Raw genomic sequence first — 23,017 nt, 5'->3', positions numbered from 1 at the left:
ACTCATTTACGCCCTCAATAATTGTAATGAATAAGAGATTTAAGGGATTTACCCTTAGTTTTATAGTTCGGGTAAATTAGGGTTTTCACGTATTTTGGCCGTGTGATCACTTGGTGAGGTGTGTGTACTAAATTTGGTGGTTAAAATTGAGTTTTAGATAATAAAAAGTGTGTGATTAGAAGTAATAATAAGAAAAACGAATTTGGGCTTTCTCTCTAGAATCGGGCTTCCTCACCATTTTCGGGCTTTGCAAGGTTAGTAGGGTTTCATGGCGGCTCCCCAGCATGGGGAGGCGCCGCTTCTTGTTCGTCCTTCGAAGACGTTTGCCTCCATTCTGGCTCAATCTCCGTCTTCTTCGTCCTCTGGCATTGGCCATCTCAGTACTTACAAGGGGGAGCCTTCGTTGGTGATCTCCCGTCAAGATATGTTACAGATAGCGGCACCTTATTCTAATGCACTGGTTGGCAGGTTTGCATTTGGTCGCCCTTCCATGGAGATTATTCACAAATTTATTGTTTCTTTGGGGCTGAAGGGTGAGTGTCCGATAGGGTTATTAGATTCCAAGCATATTCTCTTACGACCTTCCGTGGAGGAGGATTACACCAGACTCTGGTGTCGAAAGTCTTGGTACATCGGCAAATTCCATATGTCCCTGTCGAAATGGACAATCGATTTTAAGCCGGGAGCAGAGTCGTCCATCGCACCAGTTTGGGTCAATTTCCCAGGTCTTCCATTGCCGTTTTTTGAAAAGCAGTTTCTGCTTAAGCTGGGTAACTTACTGGGCCGACCATTAAAGGTGGATGAAGCTACGGCTGCGCTGAAGCGTCCGTCTGTAGCGCGAATATTGTTGGAAGTTGATATATTGAATTCTCCAAGATCCAGGATTTGGATAGGGGATGATCAGTGGGGTTTTTGGCAGAAGATTGAGTATGAAGAATATCCTTTGTACTGCGTTTTTTGCTCGTCCATTGGTCATGTCGAAAGTACCTGTCATCAGAAGCATCCGGAATTGCGGCCTGTGCGACGCGCTAGACCATCAGTTCCGTCTCAAGGCAGGCAAGTCTTTCAACCGAAGGGAGGACCGGCTGTCGATGAATCTCCTCCTGTGGTGGATTCGGGGGTTGTGGCAGCCCCAAGGGTACAAGTGCGCGAAAGCAGTAATCCCACTGCAGATTTCTCTATTACTGTTATCCCTTCATCTTCGTCTAACCCTGTTAGGGGTAATCCTACACAGACTACTGTTCATGCTCAGGATCCCGTTCTCCCTGATTCATATCGGGGGGTGCTGCGAATACACAGAATGATCTCTCAGTACTGACTTGTTTTCCTCCGGATTCTTCCTCTCCGGTTAAAGCTTTATCGGACACAATTCCTTCTTTCGGCCGAGATGATATTTTGTTGACTAAATCTGTGCCTTCAATGCCGCAGCGCGAGCGGGCTTGTTCCCTTTCTCCTCGACGGCATGAAGGTCATGCTCGTCTAGTGCGCTATAACTCTGAGGGACAGTTAGGGTTGAAAGGTATCTCTTTGGATGAGTTAAAAAATTTTAGGGATCGGCTGGCCAGCAGAATTGCAGCATCTAAGTTAAGCGATGACCCGGTTGTCCCTGGAGCTCTTCTGGATGATACAGACACACAATTGCTGCAAAATTTGGTTCAAAGTCACAAGACTCGTGGTAGGCAGACCAGAAAAAGAGACGGTAAGCCTTCATCTGCTCCTTATAACCTTCGGTCTCATAATGTTAGATCCGATTAAGTTTATAGTGTGGAACATTCGGGGTGCTGCGAATAAGGAGTCGTTGAGGCACATTCGTAGCGCTTGTAGATCAAACGATATTCGTTTACTGATCCTATTGGAGCCATTAGCTAATGTCTCCCATTTGGATAGTGTGCAGCTATTCTTGGGTTTTGATTTTGCACAGTCCTTCTTGCACAACAAAATTTGGATTTTCTGGTGTTCAGATGCGCGATATTCTTTTGTAGAAGCTGCGGATCAGGTGGTCCATATACATGTGTCTTTCCCCTCTGGTTCTTCCATTTTTATTTCGGCTGTTTACGCGAGGTGTAACAGAATTGGTAGGCGACAGTTATGGGAGGCTCTGGAGCATTTTTCAACGTCTGTTACACTCCCATGGATGGCCGTAGGGGATTACAATGTTATTTCTTCTGTGGAGGAAAGGATTGGAGGTTCAGCCCCGAATATTCGTGACCTGGAAGAATTTAACTCTGCATTAAATCGGAGTGGACTATTTCCGGTACAGTTTGATGGGTCTGCCTACACATGGACTAATGGGCGTATGTGGCAGCGGCTTGATCGAGCGGTCGTTAATGCTGGTTGGCTGTCTTCTATTGAGCTGACTCGAGTTGCTCATCTTCAGCGAGGGCGATCTGATCATTGTCCGTTGCTGGTTAAGGGGGGCAGCATGGCAAGGCGGCGGTCGTCCTTTCGCTTTCTTAATGTTTGGCGGAGTCATCCTACTTTTCAACAAACAGTTACGTCTGCTTGGGCTCAGCCTGTTCCTGGAATTGGAATGTAGAAATTTTTTAATAAGTTGAAGGTGGTTAAGCGAGTTTTAGCTGGATGGAATGTGGATGTTTTTGGGAATGTCTCTCAACGGGTCAAAGTGGCAGCGGATAATCTATTGGCCAAGGAATTGTTGTATGATCAAAATAGGGACGGTTTGTCTAGGTCGGCAGTACATGAGGCACGGGCACTCCATTCTCGGGAGCTAGCCTTAGAATGTGAATTCTGGAGACAGAAGGCAGCGATCAAATGGATCAAAGAGGGCGACGCGAATACCTCTTTTTTTCCATGCAACGGTTAAGCAGAAACGCAGCTCTAATTTTATTGCACGGATTAGGGGCACCGGGGACAGTTGGCTTGATAATATCGAGGATATTAAACTGTCAGCGTCTGATTTTTTCTCCTCTTTGTTCACAGCCGACCGCGATGTTAGTTCAGGGAGCAGGCCTTCACTTGAGCTGCCTAAGCTTACGCCAGAAGAGAATGACATGCTGCTGAAATCTCCATCGGTGGATGAGGTTTATACTGTAGTGTGCTCAATGGACCCTCAGAGCGCTGCGGGGCCTGATGGGTTTGGCGGGGGTTTTTATCAAAGTTGTTGGGAGTGTATAAGAGATGACTTCATGGACGGGGTGCAGGATTTTTTTGCTGGTGCCACAATGCCACGCGGATTTTCCAGTACGACGATCATTTTACTCCCCAAGAGGGAAGGCGCATGTGGGTGGAAAGATTTTCGACCAATAAGTTTAGCTAATGTTAGTGCCAAGATCATTTCTAAGGTTTTGTCCACCCGTATCAACCAGCTCCTTCCTAGGTTGATTTTAGAGTTTCAGACTGGTTTTATTCCGGGCAGGGGAATACAAGATAATGTTTTGCTAGCTCAGGAATTGATTCTGGATTTGGACAAAAAGCTGCGTCACCCTAATGTAATCTTGAAGTTGGATATGGAGAAGGCGTATGACAGGGTGGATTGGGGGTTTTTGTTATATATGCTGCGAGAATTTGGTTTTAAAGAAGAGGTAGTGGATCTGGTTTTTCGGTTAGTATCCAACGTCTGGTTTTCTGTCCTGGTTAATGGGGAGCTCACCGGCTTTTTCAAGTCGACTAGAGGGGTTCGCCAGGGGGATCCGTTATCGTCCACTCTTTTCCTTTTTGTCTCGGAATTTCTTGGAAGGGGTCTTCAGCGGCTGTTTTCTAGCAATCCAGCGTTTAGATTTTTGTCTAAGGGAGGGATGGTCCCGTTTCTTGCGTTTGCCGATGACGTGATTATTTTCACCCGGGCATCGACTGAATGCTTACAGGCGGTCTCGTCCTGTTTACACGACTATCAAGCTCTCTCTGGCCAAAAAATTAATCTCTCTAAGAGTCGCTTTCTGTGTTCGTCGAAGCTCTCTTCGGAGATTATCCAATTAATTCAGCAAGAAACGGGGTTTCAAGGTCAGCCTTGGCCTGTCAAATATTTGGGAGTCCCGCTTTCTCTTGGCCGTAGCAAAGCTATCTTATTTGATGGAGTAATTGCCTCCGTGAGAGCAAAGCTTCACCATTGGAGTTCCCGGTTTCTGTCTGCTGGGGGGAAGCTCATATTGATTCGTCATGTGTTGAGTTCTATGCCTCTTTACCTCCTGCAGGTTACTAAACCGCCTAAGGGGGTCTTTATTAGATTGGGCAAGCTGTTTAACGCCTTTTTATGGGATGGCAAGGATGGTAGGAGGATTCATTGGTCCTCTTGGGAAAAAGTCTGTTTTCCAGTTGAAGAAGGGGGATTGGGGTTTCGGTCTCTTTTGGATTTGGAGAGGGCTTTTGCAATGAAATTATGGTGGACAATACGTCAAAAGAGCTCTCCTTGGGCCAGATTTATGCACCGTAAGTACATTGGCGAGCAACATCCAGGTTTGGCTTCGGCTGCTGTGGGGTCGGCAACATGGAAGAGGGTCTGTTTGGTGCGGGCTATCACTGAAGATAACATTCGTTGGCGGCTCGGTGAAGGCTTCATCGATTTGTGGTATGATCGATGGCTTTTCAATGAACCACTTAGCAGCCAGGTTACTGGTGCGCCTCCTCACTTTTTGGTAGCTGAGTTTTACACCTCTACGAGGTGGAATACTGATCGTCTCCTCCAGGTTCTTCCACGATCTATTGTTAATATTATTTCTCAAACATTTGTTGATCCGAAGCTTAAGGACGAGTTAATTTGGGCTCCTTCCGCTGATGGTGCATTTTCAGTGTCGTCAGCCTGGGAACTGGTTCGGCAGCGGCGTAACACGTCTTTGGTTTGCCGTGGAATTTGGTGTCCGTTACTCCCGTTAAAAATGTCGTACTTAGCTTGGAGGGTTTTGTCTGATTTTCTCCCTCTGGACGACAAGCTCCGGTCTAGAGGAATGGCCATGGTTTCTAAATGTGATTGCTGTGGTAATGCGGTGGAATCCTTGAATCATATTTTCTTACATGGCAGGTTAGCAAGTGCTGTTTGGCAGCATTTCTTTCTGGCTTGCGGAATTCAGTGGCGTTCACTCTCATGTGTTTCTTCACTGCTAGTGGTGTGGTTCCAATCTTCTAGCAATGGTCGATTGGATCATGTTCGGTGTGTCATACCGGTAGTGGTGTTATGGTTTCTATGGCGTAGTAGAAATGATGCTCGGTTTGGAAATCTTCACCCTGTCCATTCCAAAGTTATCTTCGAAGCCAATGGGTGGTTGGTTGCTAAGGGGGCGGCTTGTATGTTAAACAAAGTGCAGTTGGAGGGGGATATGGATACGTATTTTGCACGGTTTTTTCGGGTCAAGCCAGCCAAATCCTTCTGTCTGAAGGCTATATCATGGATGAAGCCGCCTAGAGGGTCGTTCAAACTCAACACAGATGCAAGTGTGATCAATGGTTTAGCTAAAGGTGGTGGGGTGGTACGTGATTCTGAAGGGAAGATGATTGGTGCTTTTTATGAGGAATTTGGGGAATATGAAGTGGTATATGCGGAGGGCTTAGCATTGTGTTCTGGGCTGCAGTGGTGTATGGGGGCAGGGTTGTCAGGTATTTTGGTAGAGGTGGATTCCTTAGTGTTGGTAAGGTTGGTCCAGAATCGATCGGTTGGTAAGTGGCCGTTGTGCAGCGTCTTAAGTCAACTTCGCTTGTTACTGGGCAAGGTGAAGGGGTCTATTACACATATTCATCGTGAGGCGAATGCCATGGCAGATAGCTTAGCAGCGTTATCTCGGGAGAGTCCATATGTTACTTTTCAATTTGTTCAGCAGCTTCCAAGTAGAGTTCGGTCGCTGATTAATTTGGATGCGATAGGTTTTCCATACATTCGCAGGTTTCCTGTGTAGGTATAGCTCCTAGTTATCCGGCATGTTTTGAAGGTTGGGAATTTTTCCACCTTCTTGGGTTTATCCGTTGTTATAAATAAAATATCGGGGGTTTCCCCCTTTATATTAAAAAAAAAAAAAAAGAGTAATAATAATAAATTAGTGAATTATGAGTGAAAACTCTAGTACGCGCGAGATAAGGAAAACGGTGTGAACCGACGTATACCGTTTTTTACCGAGTGAGTACACCATTTGAACACTACTTTATTACCTTAATATCCTTGTTTTTATTTCAGCTAATTAACTCTAAAATATCTCTTAAACCAGCCACAATATTTGACCAAAGAAAAAGAAAAAAAAAAGAAAAAATTGAGCTTTGATCCTACGACGACACTTGTCGAAAATCTACCCAACTTTGACCCAAGTTTCTTACCTTTACTAAACCTCAAAATTTGACCAAAATTTCCTTCACTTTCATGTCTTCTTGGCCGAAAATAGGGAGAGGAAAAAAGAGAGAAAACTTCATCTTGCATCTTCAATTTCTTCTTCAAATCTTGAGTTCCAACCGTTAAAATTGCAAACTACTCCATAAAAGTTACTCACTAAGAAGGTTTAGAGCTTTTGGGGGAGTGATTTTGGAAGAAGAAACCCTAAACTACCATCTTTCTTAAGGTTCCAAGGTAACTTGTCTAGAAATCCCTCTTTGCTCTTAATAATTGTAAATTGGTGGATTAGAGTTGTTAAATATGTAGTTTTGTGAGAAATTTCATAGGTTGAAGTAGTGTTATGATAAATTTCAGTTTTTATGGTGAATTTTCTGCTCTCATGTGATGATTAATGATTGGCCATGGTTTGATAGTTTTGTTATGTGATAAATTAGTGTATTATGTGCTAGATGGACTTGCCTAAAGAAAATTTCTAGCTTTAAGGTTGAAACTGCCCTGTTCTTACCTGTTTAATTCGTCCATGTTAGAAGCCGAATCAAACTTAGGTCAAAACATGAAAGTTGTAGGAAATTGTGTTAAATAGTTGCCTACAAAATTTCAAATTAATCGGAGTACGGTAGCATGTGAAATGACAAAAATACCCTTGACTGCCAAATGTACTGTTTTGTGGATAGTGTTCTATTTTCTCTGAGATTGCACATTTTGACCTTGAAAATGAACGAATTGGGTTTTGATGTCTTCATATGAAATGTAGTTCTCTATCTTAGCTTCGAAATGGTATAAAGTGTACCTCAATCTGATAAGCTTAGCTTCGGTTGTGACCGAAACGTCAACAGATGTCAAACCTGTTATTTTGTTATTTGTCTTGAACATTAGTTCCGGTCGCATTGCTAGCATTATTTTGTAATTGAATGACAATGAGCCTAGTGAAAGGCTATTGTGGTAAGATTATTTGTGTGTGATTTTGGGGCTGAATTGAGAAAAATAATAAACCCATAAATGGTTGAAAAATAGGTAAATACAAAGGGCGTGCTGCCCAAATTTTCACTCTAGAGCTACTTGGATGTACTCGCGACTTGAGCGAAAGGTTTTAGGGTTGTTCATGTTTTTAAAACCAACTGCTACCTTTTTACTCCAATGCCACGTTGTTATCTCTTTATCCTAGTAGTTAACTTGACTAAGCACACGACTTGTAGTCGAGTTTCATTTGTGCATTCCGTTTCTTGGGTTTATGGATGGGGGAAACCATAATTATTTTACCTTGGTTGTTGTTAGGACGTGACGGTGATCAAAGCCATCCTTTGGGAGAAAACTTTTGAAGTTATCTTTGCTTGAACTGGTGAGTGTACCACTCCCCTGATTTGTTGTTTAATTGGTTTATTTGTACTTGAAATTAGTGACTTGAATGACTATGAACTCTGTTTATTCTGAATGAGATGAGTGTGTACTTTATCACACTCATTCTCTTGCCTGTGCGATCGTTTACTGTGTGAATTTGAATCTGTTATCTGTTTCTGTTTTGACGTCGTTTGGAGGTTTGTATGCAACGACCCTTCTGAGACCTCTGAGCTCAAAACCTGTGGCTAGTTACTCGAGTCGAGCCGGCAAGGGCCTGGTCGATTAGATAATGAGCCATGGTAGTCTGTTTCTGGAAAATCTTTAGGTATTGGAGACTCTGGATTTTCGGTATACTCGAATATTACCACCTCTGTTCTGTGTATGGTGTTCGGGTCCGGCAAGGGGTGTGTTCGGGCCCGGCAAGGGGTATGTTCGGTGGACGGAATTTGATGTCAAGTGGGATCTACGGTCATGTTTGTTTCTTCGGACGTTGACGGAGCGTCAACAAGTTGGGATCAAATAGTACAATGGGAATTTTGGCTCCTGAGAGCCACCTATATCTTTTCATTTGAGGTGTTTGTTCATTTCCTTATATGTTGTGTATATGTGCCTTAAAAGTGAAATGCCATGATCCATGACTATTTGTACTTGTGATACCTCATTGAGCGTAAGCTCACCCCGTTCCTGTTATCCTTGTTTTCCTTACAGGGTTCCATATTTTGAGAGCTGTGATTTTTGAAGAAAGAGTCGAGTTAGTGTAGACATTCTTTTGATCATGCTCCTCTGTAACCGAAACCCTAATTATATTTTGTATATGTATGGTTACTATGGCTTGTATTTCAAGTTAACTTATTGAAAACTCTGATGTATATATGTATATAAGTGTTTAATCAAGTGTTTCACGTGTATTCGTTTGAGATTGTACGTTTCTATGGTTATGTGAACTTTCTTGTATCCATTGGGGAAATCGAGCAAGTGCGAACCTTGAATGAGGAAGAAAAAAATTGGTTGGATTTTGACGTGGCTGCGGTCCTTTGCTGTTTCCGATGATTCATTTTTCCAAAGTTCTTTGGACTGTTTGGTAAGGTTTATGAATGATTTGATCCGTAGTCTTGGCGAGATCTGGGCAGGCGGTCCGCCGACCCATTGGTTCCGCCTTAGGGGAAGGTGGGGCCGTCACAGATGGTATCAGAGCTGCTTCGCGTGGTCTCTACGCGAAGTGAGCTTGGGCCAAGTGGTGAATAAGTGTAAAGGACTAAGTGCTCTTTTGAGCACAAGCTATGGATCGTGAAATATTATAGGTTTCAAACCTTTCTCGTGGTACTTGGAGATAATAGATATGCATGTCAGGGAGGAATCTTAAATGTAGATGATTTACTCTTGGGGACTGGCCAGCTCGAATTGTGAATTATCTTATTTTGGATTCTTGTACTCGAATACTAAAGATGAGAGCCTAGGTTAGAAATAACTTGGGTGAGCTAGAACTTTGATTCTACGGAACTTCGTGTGATGTGTTAAGGTATCATTAAGTATGATTAACGCTATCTACGATATAAACTGCGCTATTCTTGTTGGTTACGGATGGAGCTCCTAGAGAGGGAGACGCACCTAGTTCTACCCATGAGGGAAAGTTCGTTAACTCGATTGGGAACTAGGTTAGACCTCCTGTAAGCCAAGTTTGATTCCATGTGAGGGGCAGTTAGGAAAGCAGAGATACTTTTGTACTTCTGGCCTAATTTGTATATTGTACTTTTGAATGAACCCCCTACTTCCATGGGATTACTTTTGTTTGTATCTAACTGTTATTGTGTGATATATATGTTAAAACTGTGTTAATTGTTTGATTTTTAACTTGTGTGTATTGTTGTAACTTGTCCATGCATTTATCTCTCTTTCATATTACCTTCGTGCTTCGACCTTAGATTGGTTAAATCGAATGGAGGGTACTCGTAGTGGACGAGGCCGTGGGCGCGGATCTAGGCAACCCGTGAATGAAGAGGGTAATCGTGAATCGGTACCTGAATAGAATCCTGGACCGGGAGTTGACCCTAATGTTCAGGTAGCCGCCGCTATTCAACGTATGACCGATCTGTTGGCCCATGTAGTGGAGCGTCAGTGCCAAAACCTTATTTTTCAACCTGAAAACCTTGGAAACCATGTAAAGGGTGAGGGTAGGGCTCTCGAACGAATTCAAAAGTTCTCTCCATCACAATTTATTGGAGGACCAGACCCAGATGTGGCCGAGAAGTGGTTGGAGAAGATGATTGATATTTTCGCTGCTCTGCAATATACTGAAGAGAGACAGGTAACATTTGCTATCTTCCAGTTGGAGGGAGCAGCCCGTTCTTGGTGGAATGTGACTAGAATGAAGTGGGAGAGAGAGCAAACACCAAGGACTTGGGTCAATTTCATGAGAGAGTTCAATGCCAAGTATTTTCCTCCTCTAGTTCAAGAGTAAAAGGAGGATGAGAGCCAAACCGTGGCAGAATATGAGAGCCACTTTACTAGGTTGTCTAAATTCGCTCCCGAACTTATTGTGACCGAGCAGAGGAGGATACGACGATTTATTCAGGGGTTGAACGTTGAGATTCAAAAGGATTTAGCCGTAGCCCAGATCAATACATTTAGTGATGCTGTAGAGAAAGCCCTACGAGTTGAAAATGCAAAATTTCAAGTTAGAACCTTCCAAGCGAAGAAACAGGGATGGCTTGGAAGTAGTTCGGGACAAGAGGATAAAAGTACCCCTCCCAAGTCTGGAAAGGGAACTGGAGGAGTAAAACTTCCGAGAGAGTCAAGGGGAGCCCAAGCCAGAGGTGGTCAGGTTGGGCGAGAACAGAGTGGTGCCTCATGGGGAGGCTCGTTTTCTACATCCCGTGGTCCTTACGAATTTTGCGGGGGGCCAAATCACACGGAGAATAATTGTTGGAAGAAAGAGGGAAAATGCCTGCGCTGTGGGAGCGTCGATCATCGGATTGCTGACTGCCCAATTCGATTGCGAGAATGGGAAGGGACCCAGCAACCAACCAAGACTAACCTTGGACAGTCGAAAAGGGAAAAGACTGGATCGAAAGTACTGGCTCGGGTGTATTCCCTAGAGCAACATCGTGTCCTTGACTTGTTTGAGGACGTAGAAGGTATGATTCCCGTATTTCACCATTTAATTAAGATTTGGATAAATTCTGGTGGTAAGAAAATTTCGAGGACAAAATTTCTTTAAGGGGGAGAGAGTGTGAGAACCCGAAAATTTCTTTATTTTCTAGTCATTATTTTATTTTTTTGCATACAATTTCTATACCTTTCTTTGTTATATTAATTTTTGAGAGATTTTTTATAAGGGAATTAAGTTGTTAAGACATTTTTCCGGTACAAGTTAGTCTATGTGACGTTAGTAGTGTATATTGGACGTGGGACCCGCTAGTGCAATGAAATTTTGACGACTAGGTGACGTTGCATTAGGGAATATTATTTTTACAAGGTGGTTGGGGATCAATAGAGGTTAACTAGGAAAATTAATCATTGGTAGCCAAAAGGATGAGAATAAACCCTAGTGCGCCATTTGTCGCGAAACCAATGGATGGTGGCTTTTGACCAAGACCTTCTTACTTCTACTAAATACAAAAATTTGACTAAAATTTCCTTTTATTTTGACTCAATTACGTTATGATAGTTTTACTACTCATTTACGCCCTCAATAGTTGTAATGAATAAGAGATTTAAGGGATTTACCCTTAGTCTTATAGTTCGGGTAAATTAGGGTTTTCGCGTATTTTGGCCGTGTGATCACTTAGTGAGGTGTGTGTACTAAATTTGGTGGTTAAGAGTGAATTTTAGATAAGAAAAAGTGTGTGATTAGAAGTAATAATAATAAGTTAGTGAATTATAAGTGAAAACCCCAGTACGCGCGAGATAAGGAAAAACGATGTGAACCGACGTATACCATTTATTACCGAGTGAGTACACCATTTGAACACTATTTTATTACCATAATATTCTTGCTTTTATTTCAGTTAATTAACCCTAAAATATCTCTTAAACCAGCCACAATGTTTGACCAAAGAAAAAGAAAAAAAAGGAAAAACTTGAGCTTTGATCCTACGGCGACACTTGTCGGAAATCTACCCAACTTTGACCCAAGTTTCTTACCTTTTCTAAACCTCAAAATTTGACCAAAATTTCCTTCACTTTCTTGTCTTCTTGGCCGAAAATAGGGAGAGGAAAAAAGAGAGAAAACTTCATCTTGCATCTTCAATTTCTTCTTCAAATCTTGAGTTCCAACCGTTAAAATTGCAAACTACTCCATAAAAGTTATTCACTAAGAAAGTTTAGAGCTTTTGGTGGAGTGATTTTGGAAGAAGAAACCCTAAGCTACCATTTTTCTTAAGGTTCCAATGTAACTTGTCTGGAAATCCCTTTTTGCTCTTAATAATTGTAAATTGGTGGATTAGAGTTGTTAAATATGTAGTTTAGTGAGAAATTTCATGGGTTGAAGTAGTGTTATGATAAATTTCTATTTTTATGGTGAATTTTTGGCTCTCATGTGATGATTAATGATTGGCCATGGTTTGATAGTTTTGTTATGTGATAAATTAGTGTATTATGTGCTAGATGGACTTGCCTAAAGAAAATTTCTAGCTTTAAGGTTGAAACTGCCCTGTTCTTACCTGTTTAATTCGTCCATGTTAGAAGCCGAATCAAACTTAGGTCAAAACATGAAAGTTGTAGGAAATTATGTTAAATATCTGCCTACAAAATTTCAAATTAATCGGAGTACGGTAGCATGTGAAATGACAAAAATACCCTTGACTGCCAAATGTACTGTTTTGTGGATAGTGTTCTATTTTCTCTGAGATTGCATATTTTGACCTTGAAAATGAACAAATTGGGTGTTGATGTCTTCATAGGAAATGTAGTTCTCTGTCTTAGCTTCGAAAAAATTTAATGTGTACCCCAATTCGATAAGCTTAGCTTCTATTGTGACCGAACCACCAAGAGATGTCAAACCTGTTATTTAGTAATTTGTCTTGAACCTTAGTTCCGGTCGCATTGCTAGCATTATTTTGTAATTGAATGAAATTGAGCCTAGTTAAAGGCTATTGTGGTAAGATTATTTGTGTGTGATTTTGGGGCTGAATTGAGCAAAATAATGAAACCATAAATGATTGGAAAATAGGTAAATACAAAGGGCGTGCTGCCCAAATTTTCACTCGAGAGCTAGTTGGATGTACTCACGACTTGAGCGAAAGGTTTTAGGGTTGTTCATGTTTTTAAGACCAACTGCTACCTTTTTACTCCAATGCCACGTTGTTATCTCTTTATCCTAGTAATTAACTTGACTAAGCACACGACTTGTGGTCGAGTCTCATTTGTGCATTCCGTTTCTCGGGTTTGTGGATAGGGGAAACCATAATTGTTTTACCTTGGTTCTTGTTAGGACGTGACGGTGATCAAAGCCATACTTTGGGAGAAAACTTTTGAAGTTATTTTTGCTTGAACTGGTGAGTGTACCACTCCCCTGATTTGTTGTTTAACTGGTTTATTTATACTTTAAATCGGTGACTTTAATGACTATGAACTCTGTTTATTCTGAATGAGACAAGTGTGTACTTTATCACACTCGTTCTCTTGCTTGTGCGATCGTTTACTGTGTGAATTTGAATCTGTTATCTGTGTCTGTTCTGACGTCGTTTGGGGTTTGTATCCAATGACCCTTCTGTGACCTCTGAGCTCAAAACCTGTGGCTAGTTACTCAGGTCGAGCCGGCAAGGGCCTGGTCGATTAGATAATGAGCTACGGTAGTCTGTTTCTGGGAAATCTTTGGGTATTGGAGACTCTGGATTTTCGGTATACTCGAGTATTACCACCTCTGTTTTGTGTGTGGTGTTCGGAACCGACAAGGGGTATGTTCGGTGGACGGAATTTGATGTCAAGTGGGGTTTACGGTCATGTTTGTTTCTTCGGACGTTGACGGAGCGTCAACAAGTTGGGATCAAGTACTGCAATGGAAATTTTGACTCCTGAGAGCCACCTATATCCTTTCTATTTGAGGTGTTTGTTCATTTCCTTATATATTGTGTATATGTGCTTTAAAAGTGAAATGCCATGATCCTTGACTATTTGTGCTTGTGATACCTCATTGAGTGTAAGCTCACCCCGTTCCCGTTATCCTTGTTTTCCTTACAGGGTCCCATATTTTGAGAGCTGTAATTTTTGAAGAAAGAGTCGAGTTAGTGTAGACATTCTTTTTTATCATGCTTCTCTGTAAACGAAACCCTAATTGTATTTTGTATACGTATGGTTACTATGGCTTGTATTTCAAGTAAACTTGTTGAAGACTCTGATGTATATATGTATATAAGTGTTTAATCAAGTGTTTCACGCGTATTCATTTGGGATTGTACGTTTCTATGGTTATGTGAACTTTCTTGTATCCATTCGGGAAATCGAGCAAGTGCGAACCTTGAACGAGGAAGAAAAAAATTGGTTGGATTTTGATGTGGCCGTGTGATAGAGCAGTTATTTGGCACATTTTACATTGTCATCTTGTCCTAATTTTGGCTATTCATGATGCTAAGAAATGGAATTTCACTCATTTTTGATATTTGTGTGAATTGTAGGTGGTTAGTATTAAAAATGATATCTTGAGGTAAATTTCCAGAAGACCTTTCATTTCAGGGCGTGGCCACGCCAGACAAGGTAGACGTTACCGAAAAGCCGGACCCCGGTCCAAGTGAACCTGAAGCGTGGGATCAGCGCCCCTTAGGCAAAAGCCTCCTCCTAGGAGGAATACTCCTGACGGCGGCTATAAAAAGGAGGAAAAAGCAAGATTCGGGGATCACTTCTTTTAGCTTTAGTTTTACTTTTTGCAATTTTTGGGTTAGACGCTTTTCTTTGTTTTTGTTTCTTCTTCGGCTAGCGGTCACACATTGGAGATTTTTCGTATTGCATCTGGGCTCTGTACAATCGAGACCCTTTTCACTTTTCACTTTTGACTCTTCTAAATTTCGTGAGATTTCCCTTATGTTGGCGGCTCCTGCGTAGACGCAAAATACGAGGAACTGTTCCTTCGTTGTTTCACCTTTCCAATTCTTCGGAAATTAATTGAAGGAATTCAATTAAATCACGCGGGATTGACACGATGAGGAGCGGCTAATTTTCTCCTCTACCCAAAGGTTGACGCGAGGGCGCGGTCCATAATATCTGTGAGATCTAATCGAATCTTCATTATTTCTTCCAATTTATTGCTATTCGTGCGTTTCCTGAATTAATTGTTCTTGGGTATTTATTAATTGAATATCAACGGCCGAGTAGTTGATTTAATTTAATAGCCTACTGTCACATTAACTAAATTGAATCCGTAATTGTTCGTTTAGTTGATACCTAGTGGCGACCACCATAATTGGCTTTATGTTGGGGAAACGTAAGATCTAACTTAAATAAACCCTCTTAGCGTGTTTATTGGTTAGGGTTGGGTTCTTCTAGCTTTAATGCAATTGGGTAATTAAATTCCTACGGTCGTACCTAGGGTTGTTATCTGGTTAGGGAAGCAGCCAATGGTCGTACCTTGTCTATCGAAAAAGTAAGAAAGAACTGGTTGTCAGAGCTTATTGATAGCTATAACCAACCTAGTGATGAATGGATGAAATATCTTTGCATCGATGATCATTCAATTGGACCGTGCCTGACTAGTTGATCCTTTGGGTAGAATTTTATTAATTGCTACTTTTAGTAACTTGTGCTTTGTGAATTAGTTTTGAATTTAGTTGGCTTTATTTTTATTTTATTTATTTATTTTATTTGCCTCCCATTAAAAATCCCCCAATTTTATTCTATTGATTTGGAAAGAAATAATTTCCTACCTGCTCCCTGTGGAATCGACCCTACTTGCCATTGTACGCAAAATTAATATTTTTATAGACAAGTCTGGTATATCGGATCAAGCAAACTCTTCGGGAATAGGGTGAATCAAGTAACCCATTGCACACCTAGGGTCCCTGCTCCAGTAGTTGGATTTGTTCTTTAACTATTTGTGGTGGTAATTAGGACTTTTTAGTATTTATTATTGCACAGGTTCGGCACCTGTCAATTTTTGGCGCCGTTGCCGGGGAGCTGGCGTTTGGATTATTTATTTCTTTTCAAATTCAGCTTTCATTTTTATTTTATTCTTCTTGGTATTTTTGCTAGTTTATGCCCCGTTCTTCTCGCACAGGTGAATTGATATACGACCCTGAGGTTGAGAAGGCAGCGCGTAGGCGGAGGCAAGAGACCAAGAGACGAAAAGAAAGACACTCGTTTATTGCAAACGAGTCAGTAGAAGACGAAATAAGCATGGCCAACACCCAAACATTAAGGGAGCTGGCTGCCCCTGAATTGACTCACCAGCCCTTGTGCATCACATTCCCCACTTTGGCTGAGAATACCGCCTTCGAGCTGAAGTCGGGGTTGATTCACCTCCTACATTCGTTTCACGGTCTTTCTAGGGAAGAACCCCACAAACATGTCAAGGAGTTCGAGGTAGTTTGCTCTAGCATGAAACCTCCTGGGGTCACTGAGGAGTAGATAAGACTTAGAGCTTTCCCCTTCTCTCTCAAGGATGCAGCAAAAGATTGGCTATACTACCTACCAGCGGGTAGTATTACCACATGGGCACAGTTGAAAAAAAAGTTTTTGGAAAAATTCTTCCCTGCATCCCGGGCTGCGAGTTTGAGGAAGGAGATCTGCAGCATTAAACAGTATCTCAGTGAGTCCTTGTATGAATACTGGGAAAGGTTTAACAAGTTCTGCACTAGATGCCCGCAGTATCAAATTAGTGAACAACTGTTAATCCAATACTTCTATGAAGGGCTCCAGTCAACCGATAGGAGTATCATTGACGCTGCGAGTGGGGGAGCACTGGCAAACAAGACACCGAAGGAAGCGTGGGAGCTTATCGAAGCAATGGCAGAGAACTCCCAGCAATTTGGCTTCCGTGAGAGCAACCCCCCCGTAGAGTCAACGAGGTAGAGACTTCATCCATACAGCAGCAACTGTCAGAGTTGACGTCTGTTGTTAGGCAATTAGCCATGAGAGACACGCCGCGAGCGAAGGTGTGTCGAATCTGCACTAGCGTGGACCACTGCACAGACACGTGCCCCATTTTGCAGGAGGACCGGGCGGAACAGGTAAACATGGCCGAAGGTGTGCCCGCGTCCCGCAGGCAGTATGACCCGTACTCCAACACATACAACCCCGGTTGGAGAGACCATCCCAATTTCAGTTATGGAAACCGACCGCAAAATTCACTCTCCAATCGTCCACCAGGGTTTCAGCAACCATGGCAACCGAAACTCCAACCTTCATCCTCCAACACAGGGAGTTCTTTGGAGGATATTGTCAAAAGTCTGGCTACTACTACCTCCCAGATCCAGCAAGAGACTAGACAGATCCAGCAGGAGACCAGATTATTGACTTCGAATATGGCTCAGTTCCAGCAGGACACCAATGCAGGCATGAAAGACATGGAGACTCGCATGAGTCAAATGGCAACTGCCATTAATCGCCTAGAGTCCCACGTCTATGGAAAATTGCCATCGCAACCTGAGGCAAATCCCAGAAATGTAAGTGCCATGACATTAAGGAGTGGTAAGGAAGTGGAGGGGCCAAAGGTCACGAACTTGAAGAGTAAAAGTGAAGACGAAATCGAGAAGGAGATAGAGGAGGAAGGACACATTCGTGGAGATCCTGAGGTAACTCGAACACCATCACTACCTGTTAAATCTAATTTACCCCCTTTTCCATGCAGGTTGGCAAAGACGAAGAAGGCATAGAAGGAAAAAGAGATCCTGGACGTATTCAGGAAAGTGGAGATCAACATCCCCTTGTTGGAAGCAATTAAGCAAGTGCCGAAGTACGCAAAATTTCTCAAGGACTTATGCACCCATAAGAGGAAATTGAAAGGGGATGAAAGAGTAGCGGTGGGAGAAAATGTATCAGCCATGCTCCAAAGAAAGCTCCCACCCAAGTGTGGAGATCCAGGTATGTTCACGATCCAGTGCAAAATAGGAAATACACCGATTAGAAAAGCAATGTTAGATTTAGGGGCGTCAATTAATGTGATGCCGAAGACCATTTTTGCTTCTCTGAACCTTGGGCCACTAAAAGAAACAGCCATCATAATCCAATTAGCTGATCGCACAAATGCTTATCCAGAGGGGCTAGTTGAGGATGTTTTGGTTCAGGTAAATGAATTAGTCTTTCCAGCAAACTTTTATATCTTGGACATGGGAGATGAGAAATTATTAAATCCATCGCCTATCTTGTTGGGTAGACCGTTTCTTAGCACTGCCAGGACCAAAATAGATGTGAATGAGGGTACTTTATCAATGGAATTTGATGGTGAAACTGTGAATTTTAACATTTTTGAGGCAATGAAGTATCCAGAGGAATCTAACTCAGTCTTCGCTTTGAGTGTTATTGAGCCGTTTGTGCAGGAAACTTTTGAATTGGATGGTGAAGATGCATTAGAAGTGGCCCTAACCAAGCATCTTGAGTTGGGTGTGACTCTTGATGTGGACAGGAGGGATGAGCTACACCACACAGTTGAAGCCCTACACTCATTTCCAACCGTATCTCCAAGGCACGAGCTTACTTCTCTTTTTGTGCTAGAGGTTCAGACAAAGTCGCTTCCTTCAGTTGTGCAGGCACCGAAGTTAGAGCTCAAACCCCTCCCGAAGCATTTGAAGTATGTATTCCTGGGAGACAGTGAGACACTTCCTGTGATTATCTCTGCTCATCTGTCTCTAAGTCAGGAGGAAAGACTGGTGCGACTCCTTAGAGATCACAAGGAGGCAATCGGGTGGAGCATAGCCGATATAAAAGGGATAAGCCCGTCCTTGTGCATGCATCGGATAAGACTCGAGGATGATGCAAAACCGGTGAGGCAAGCACAGCGAAAACTGAATCCCTTAATGATGGAAGTTGTGAAGAAGGAGATACTCAAACTCCTAGAGGTAGGGATCATCTTCGCCATTTCAGACAGTCCCTGGGTGAGCCCAATTCAGGTGGTCCCGAAGAAAGCGGGAGTAACCGTAGAGGAGAACCAAGAGGGTGATATGGTCCCGGTTAGGAAAGCTACTGATTGGCGTCAATGCTTTGACTACCGGAGATTAAACTCTGTGATAAAAAAGGACCATTTTTCTCTCCCCTTTATCGACCAAATGATTGAGAGATTGGTAGGTCGTGTTTACTATTGTTCTTTAGATGGTTTTTCAGGGTACTTTCAGATCGCGATAGCACCGGAGGACCAGGAGAAGACCACGTTCACCTGCCCATTTGGTATGTTTGCTTACCGTAGGATGCCTTTCGCCCTTTGCAATGCTCCAGCAACTTTTCAAAGGTGCATGGTAAGTATTTTTTCGGAATATTTAGAAAAGATAATCGAGGTGTTCATGAATGATTTTAGTGTATACGGGAATAGTTTTGATGAATGCCTTGATAATTTAGCTCTAATTTTAAAAAGATGCATAGAGACGAATTTGGTTCTTAACTGGGAGAAGTGTCACTTTATGGTAGAACATGGCATTGTCTTAGGGCACGTTGTGTCGGCTAAGGGGATAGAGGTAGACAAAGCTAAAATAGATCTTATTTCTGCTCTACCTTACCCCATTTGTGCACGGGAAGTACGTTCCTTTTTAGGTCATGCAGGATTTTACAGGAGGTTCATCAAGGATTTCTCAAAGATTGGAGCACCCCTGTTCAAGTTGCTGCAAAAGGATGTGATATTTGATTTCACCAATGAATGCAAGGTGGCTTTTGATAAACTAAAGAAATCGTTGACATCGCCGCCTGTCATTCAACCTCCGGATTGGAGCCTTCCGTTTGAAATCATGTGCGATGCAAGTGACTATGCCGTGGGGGCCGTATTGGGGCAAAGAATTGGAAAAGCGGCACACTCGATCTACTATGCATCACGAGCGTTGAGTGGAGCTCAACTTAATTATTCCACGACGGAGAAAGAATTACTTGCTGTTGTTTTTGCACTAGAAAAATTTAGGTCATATTTATTTGGTGCAAAAGTAATTGTTTTTTCTGATCATACAGCTCTGAGGTACCTGTTGGCGAAAAAGGATGCCAAACCGCGGCTCATTAGGTGGATCCTGCTCCTGCAGGAGTTCGATTTAGAGATCAAGGATAAGAGCGGAGCCGAGAATTTGGTGGCGGATCATTTGAGCCGGTTGCTCACAAATCAAGAGGATCTACCGTTGAGAGAATCATTTCCTGAGGAGCAATTATTAGCCATGGATTCGTCAATACCTTGGTACGCTGATATTGTCAATGTTTTGATAACGAATCAATTGCCTGCAGGTTGGTCAAAGGCTAAGAGAGAAAAATTGAAGAGTGATGCCAAACACTATATCTGGGATGACCCGTACCTGTGGAGGCAATGCGCGGACCAAATGGTAAGAAGGTGTGTAAGTGCAAGTGAGTTCCAATCTATTTTGACCTTTAGTCATTCATTTGCATGTGGAGGGCATTTTGGTCCAAAGCGAACGGCTCGTAAGGTGTTAGAAAGTGGTTTCTATTGGCCTACTCTTTTTAAGGATGCATATTTATTCTGCAAATCTTGTGATAAGTGTCAAAGGGTGGGGAATATCTCTCATAGAGACCAAATGAGTCAAACCCCCATATTATTTGTTGAAATTTTTGATGTCTGGGGCATAGATTTCATGGGTCCCTTTCCCTCATCTTTTGGTTTTCTATACATTATACTTGCTGTCGATTATGTTTCCAAATAGGTGGAGGCGAAGGCCACCCGGACTAATGATTCGAGAGTGGTTGCAGATTTTATAAAATCTAACATTTTTGTTCGTTTTGGAATGCCGAAAGCTATAGTGAGTGACAGGGGCACCCATTTTTGCAATAAGACAATCACTGCATTGTTTCGTAAGTATGGCGTGCTCCATAAAGTGTCCACTCCGTATCATCCTCAGACGAATGGTCAGGCCGAAGTGTCGAATAGGGAAGTTAAGTCAATTCTGGAGAAGATGGTGCGGCCTGATAGGAAAGACTGGAGTTTGAAGTTGGAAGACGCTCTCTGGGCTTACCGTACCGCATACAAAACACCAATAGGGATGTCCCCATACAGGTTAGTCTTTGGGAAGCCCTGCCACCTCCCGGTGGAATTTGAACACCGAGCGTTCTGGGCGCTTAAACAGTGTAACATGGACCTTATGGAGGCCGGAGGACAGAGAAAGCTCCAACTACAAGAATTAGAGGGGCTAAGGAATGAAGCCTATGAGAATGCCGCGATTTATAAGGAGAAGAGCAAAATTTTTCATGACCAACAAGTCTCAAGGAAGTCATTTGTCATTGGACAGAAAGTTCTACTCTACCATTCGAGACTTAAGCTTTTTCCAGGTAAGTTGCGTTCGCGTTGGATTGGTGGGTTTGTTATCTCTAACATTTTTCATTATGGCGCAGTGGAGATTCAAAGCTTAAAAACGGCGAAGAATTTCGTAGTCAATGGTCACCGTTTAAAGCCTTACTATGAGGGGTTTAATAGTAAACACGTGGAGGTTATGTTCCTTGATGATCAAAGTAGTGATGTCTAAACAACTGATGGCCATGTCTAGCCAAAGACATTAAAGAAAGGCGCTGCTTGGGAGACAACCCAAGGCTCGAAGCATTAATTGGGGTTACTTTTCGTACTTTGCAATTTTTCAGTTCCACTTTTCTAATTTAAATTGCTTTTGTAGTGATAAACAGAAGACTATGAGCTCCAAGGCGTGCCCACGCCTTGAAAAAAAAAAAAAAAAACTCTTTTGAGCATATTAGGAGGCGATGGTCAGAAGACCAGGTCCTCCAAGGCGTGCCCACGCCTTCCAACCCTTCTGATAGCGAAAGTCAAAAAAAAAAAAAAATTGACCAAGACCCTACTTCTTCCACTTTTCCTTCTTCTTTGACCGGTCTTGGCCTTTTTCCTCCAAATATCTTTTGGCTCCGCTGCAACAGCTTCTTCTCCCTGTTTTGGTCAAGTCGTCGTCGCCACCTCCGAAGATCTGCAGCTCGCCGCCGCAGCCGACGCGCGCCTCTGCTCTCATCAGCACCGCGCGGCGCCTACCTCGCGTCGCACCACCACGCCCAGAGCCGCGCGCTAGCACACCGAGCGCCTCAGTCCGCGCGACCTGCCACGCCAAGGCCTCTCCTGCGCGCCAGCCTCCCCTGCCCAGCGTGCCCCGCAGGCGCGCTGACTTCCTCCCTACGCGCACGCGACCCTCAGTACGCGACAGCTCTCCAACGCTACCACCCGCCTGCGCAGCCCAGCACGCCTACGCCCAGATCCAGCTACCTGCACAGCGCAGCCCCTGCCCTCCTCAGCAACAGGCACGCTCAGCCAAGTGCGCGACCTCCACAGCGCTCGACCAGCCCAAGCAGCGCGCTGACCTCTTCCCGCACGCCCGCCCGGGCGCTATCCGCGGGACCAGCTGCCGGTGCGCAAGCCCTGCTCTCCTCAGCGCGTAGCCCCAGCGGTGCGCATCCTCCCTCGCGCGCGACTCCCTGCCTGCGCACCACCACCGCGCCTGCTCCACGCCTCAGCCCGCGCACCCGTCCAGCCACCAGCTCTCTTTCTCCGCCATTTTCTTCCGCAGCGTGGCCCAGAAATCAAAAGTGGTACCCCTTTTTGTCTCTCTTGTGGACTTAGTGACTTCGATTTGGGGACTTTTATTGCTAAATTATTTGACTCCTGTCGGGTTGACATACTTATTGATTTTATCGGGGGACCATTTGACTGTTGTCTGGAAGTGGGAGACTTCATATCTGCCTTTCGTTGATTATCGATTTGGGATACATTTGTGGGCTCTGGTGCTTCTGATATTGACTATTATTGACTGCTAGTGCAATTTTTGAGGTGTTGGTGTTGTTTTCATTATTGTTGTCTACCACGTGACGCCAGTGGGGAATTCTTGTGCTTGTTGACTTGTCGTTGGTTGTTGGGGTAATGGTGTTCCCTCTTTGCTATTGGACGACTGCAGTTGAATATTAACTGTTAATTGTGGTCCCCTGTTTGCTTTTGGGTAATTGATTAACTGTCTCTGGGCCGATTTACACCTTGCCTGTGGTATCTGAATGCCTCCGAAACAGGCGACAACTGCTGGGCCATCTGGGTCCCAACCTCGTAAGAGGCGAGCACTGGTTCAACCCCCCATTCGGTCCCGTTTGGGCCTGAATAAGAGCACTATGTCTCCTGGGGAATGGGGGAACCGGTCGCTAACCTTACAAGGCCGCAACAGGACCGGTTCAATAACTTGGTCCACCGTCCTTTTGCCCCCTGTAAGTGTTTCCATGCCCCGACCTTGGACCATTTGCGAATTGCGCGAGAAGTTGAACAGTTGTTCTCGGCAATAGGTTGGGGGAAGTACCTGACCATTGATTACC

General features: G+C 43.5%; 2 protein-coding genes across 2 annotated transcripts; both read left to right on the top strand.

Moving 5' to 3' along the window:
- The first annotated feature begins 268 nt into the window (after window positions 1–268).
- LOC140006897 (uncharacterized) lies at window positions 269–1,318 on the top strand. Its single transcript, XM_072049569.1, has one exon. The coding sequence runs from the start codon at window positions 269–271 to the stop codon at window positions 1,316–1,318; it is 1,050 nt and encodes a 349-aa protein (XP_071905670.1).
- A 101-nt stretch (window positions 1,319–1,419) lies between these two features.
- On the top strand, window positions 1,420–5,843 carry LOC113743845 (uncharacterized). Its single transcript, XM_072049568.1, has 4 exons — window positions 1,420–1,699; window positions 1,746–2,425; window positions 2,537–2,678; window positions 2,941–5,843. The coding sequence occupies exons 1-4, from the start codon at window positions 1,420–1,422 to the stop codon at window positions 5,841–5,843; spliced, it is 4,005 nt and encodes a 1,334-aa protein (XP_071905669.1).
- Window positions 5,844–23,017: the final 17,174 nt, after the last annotated feature.

The sequence above is a fragment of the Coffea arabica genome, chromosome 5e, assembly GCF_036785885.1.
Source record: "Coffea arabica cultivar ET-39 chromosome 5e, Coffea Arabica ET-39 HiFi, whole genome shotgun sequence".
Lineage (NCBI taxonomy): Eukaryota > Viridiplantae > Streptophyta > Magnoliopsida > Gentianales > Rubiaceae > Coffea > Coffea arabica.
The sequence above is the reverse complement of the archived record's forward strand: the minus strand, read 5'-3'. Positions and strand labels throughout refer to the sequence as shown.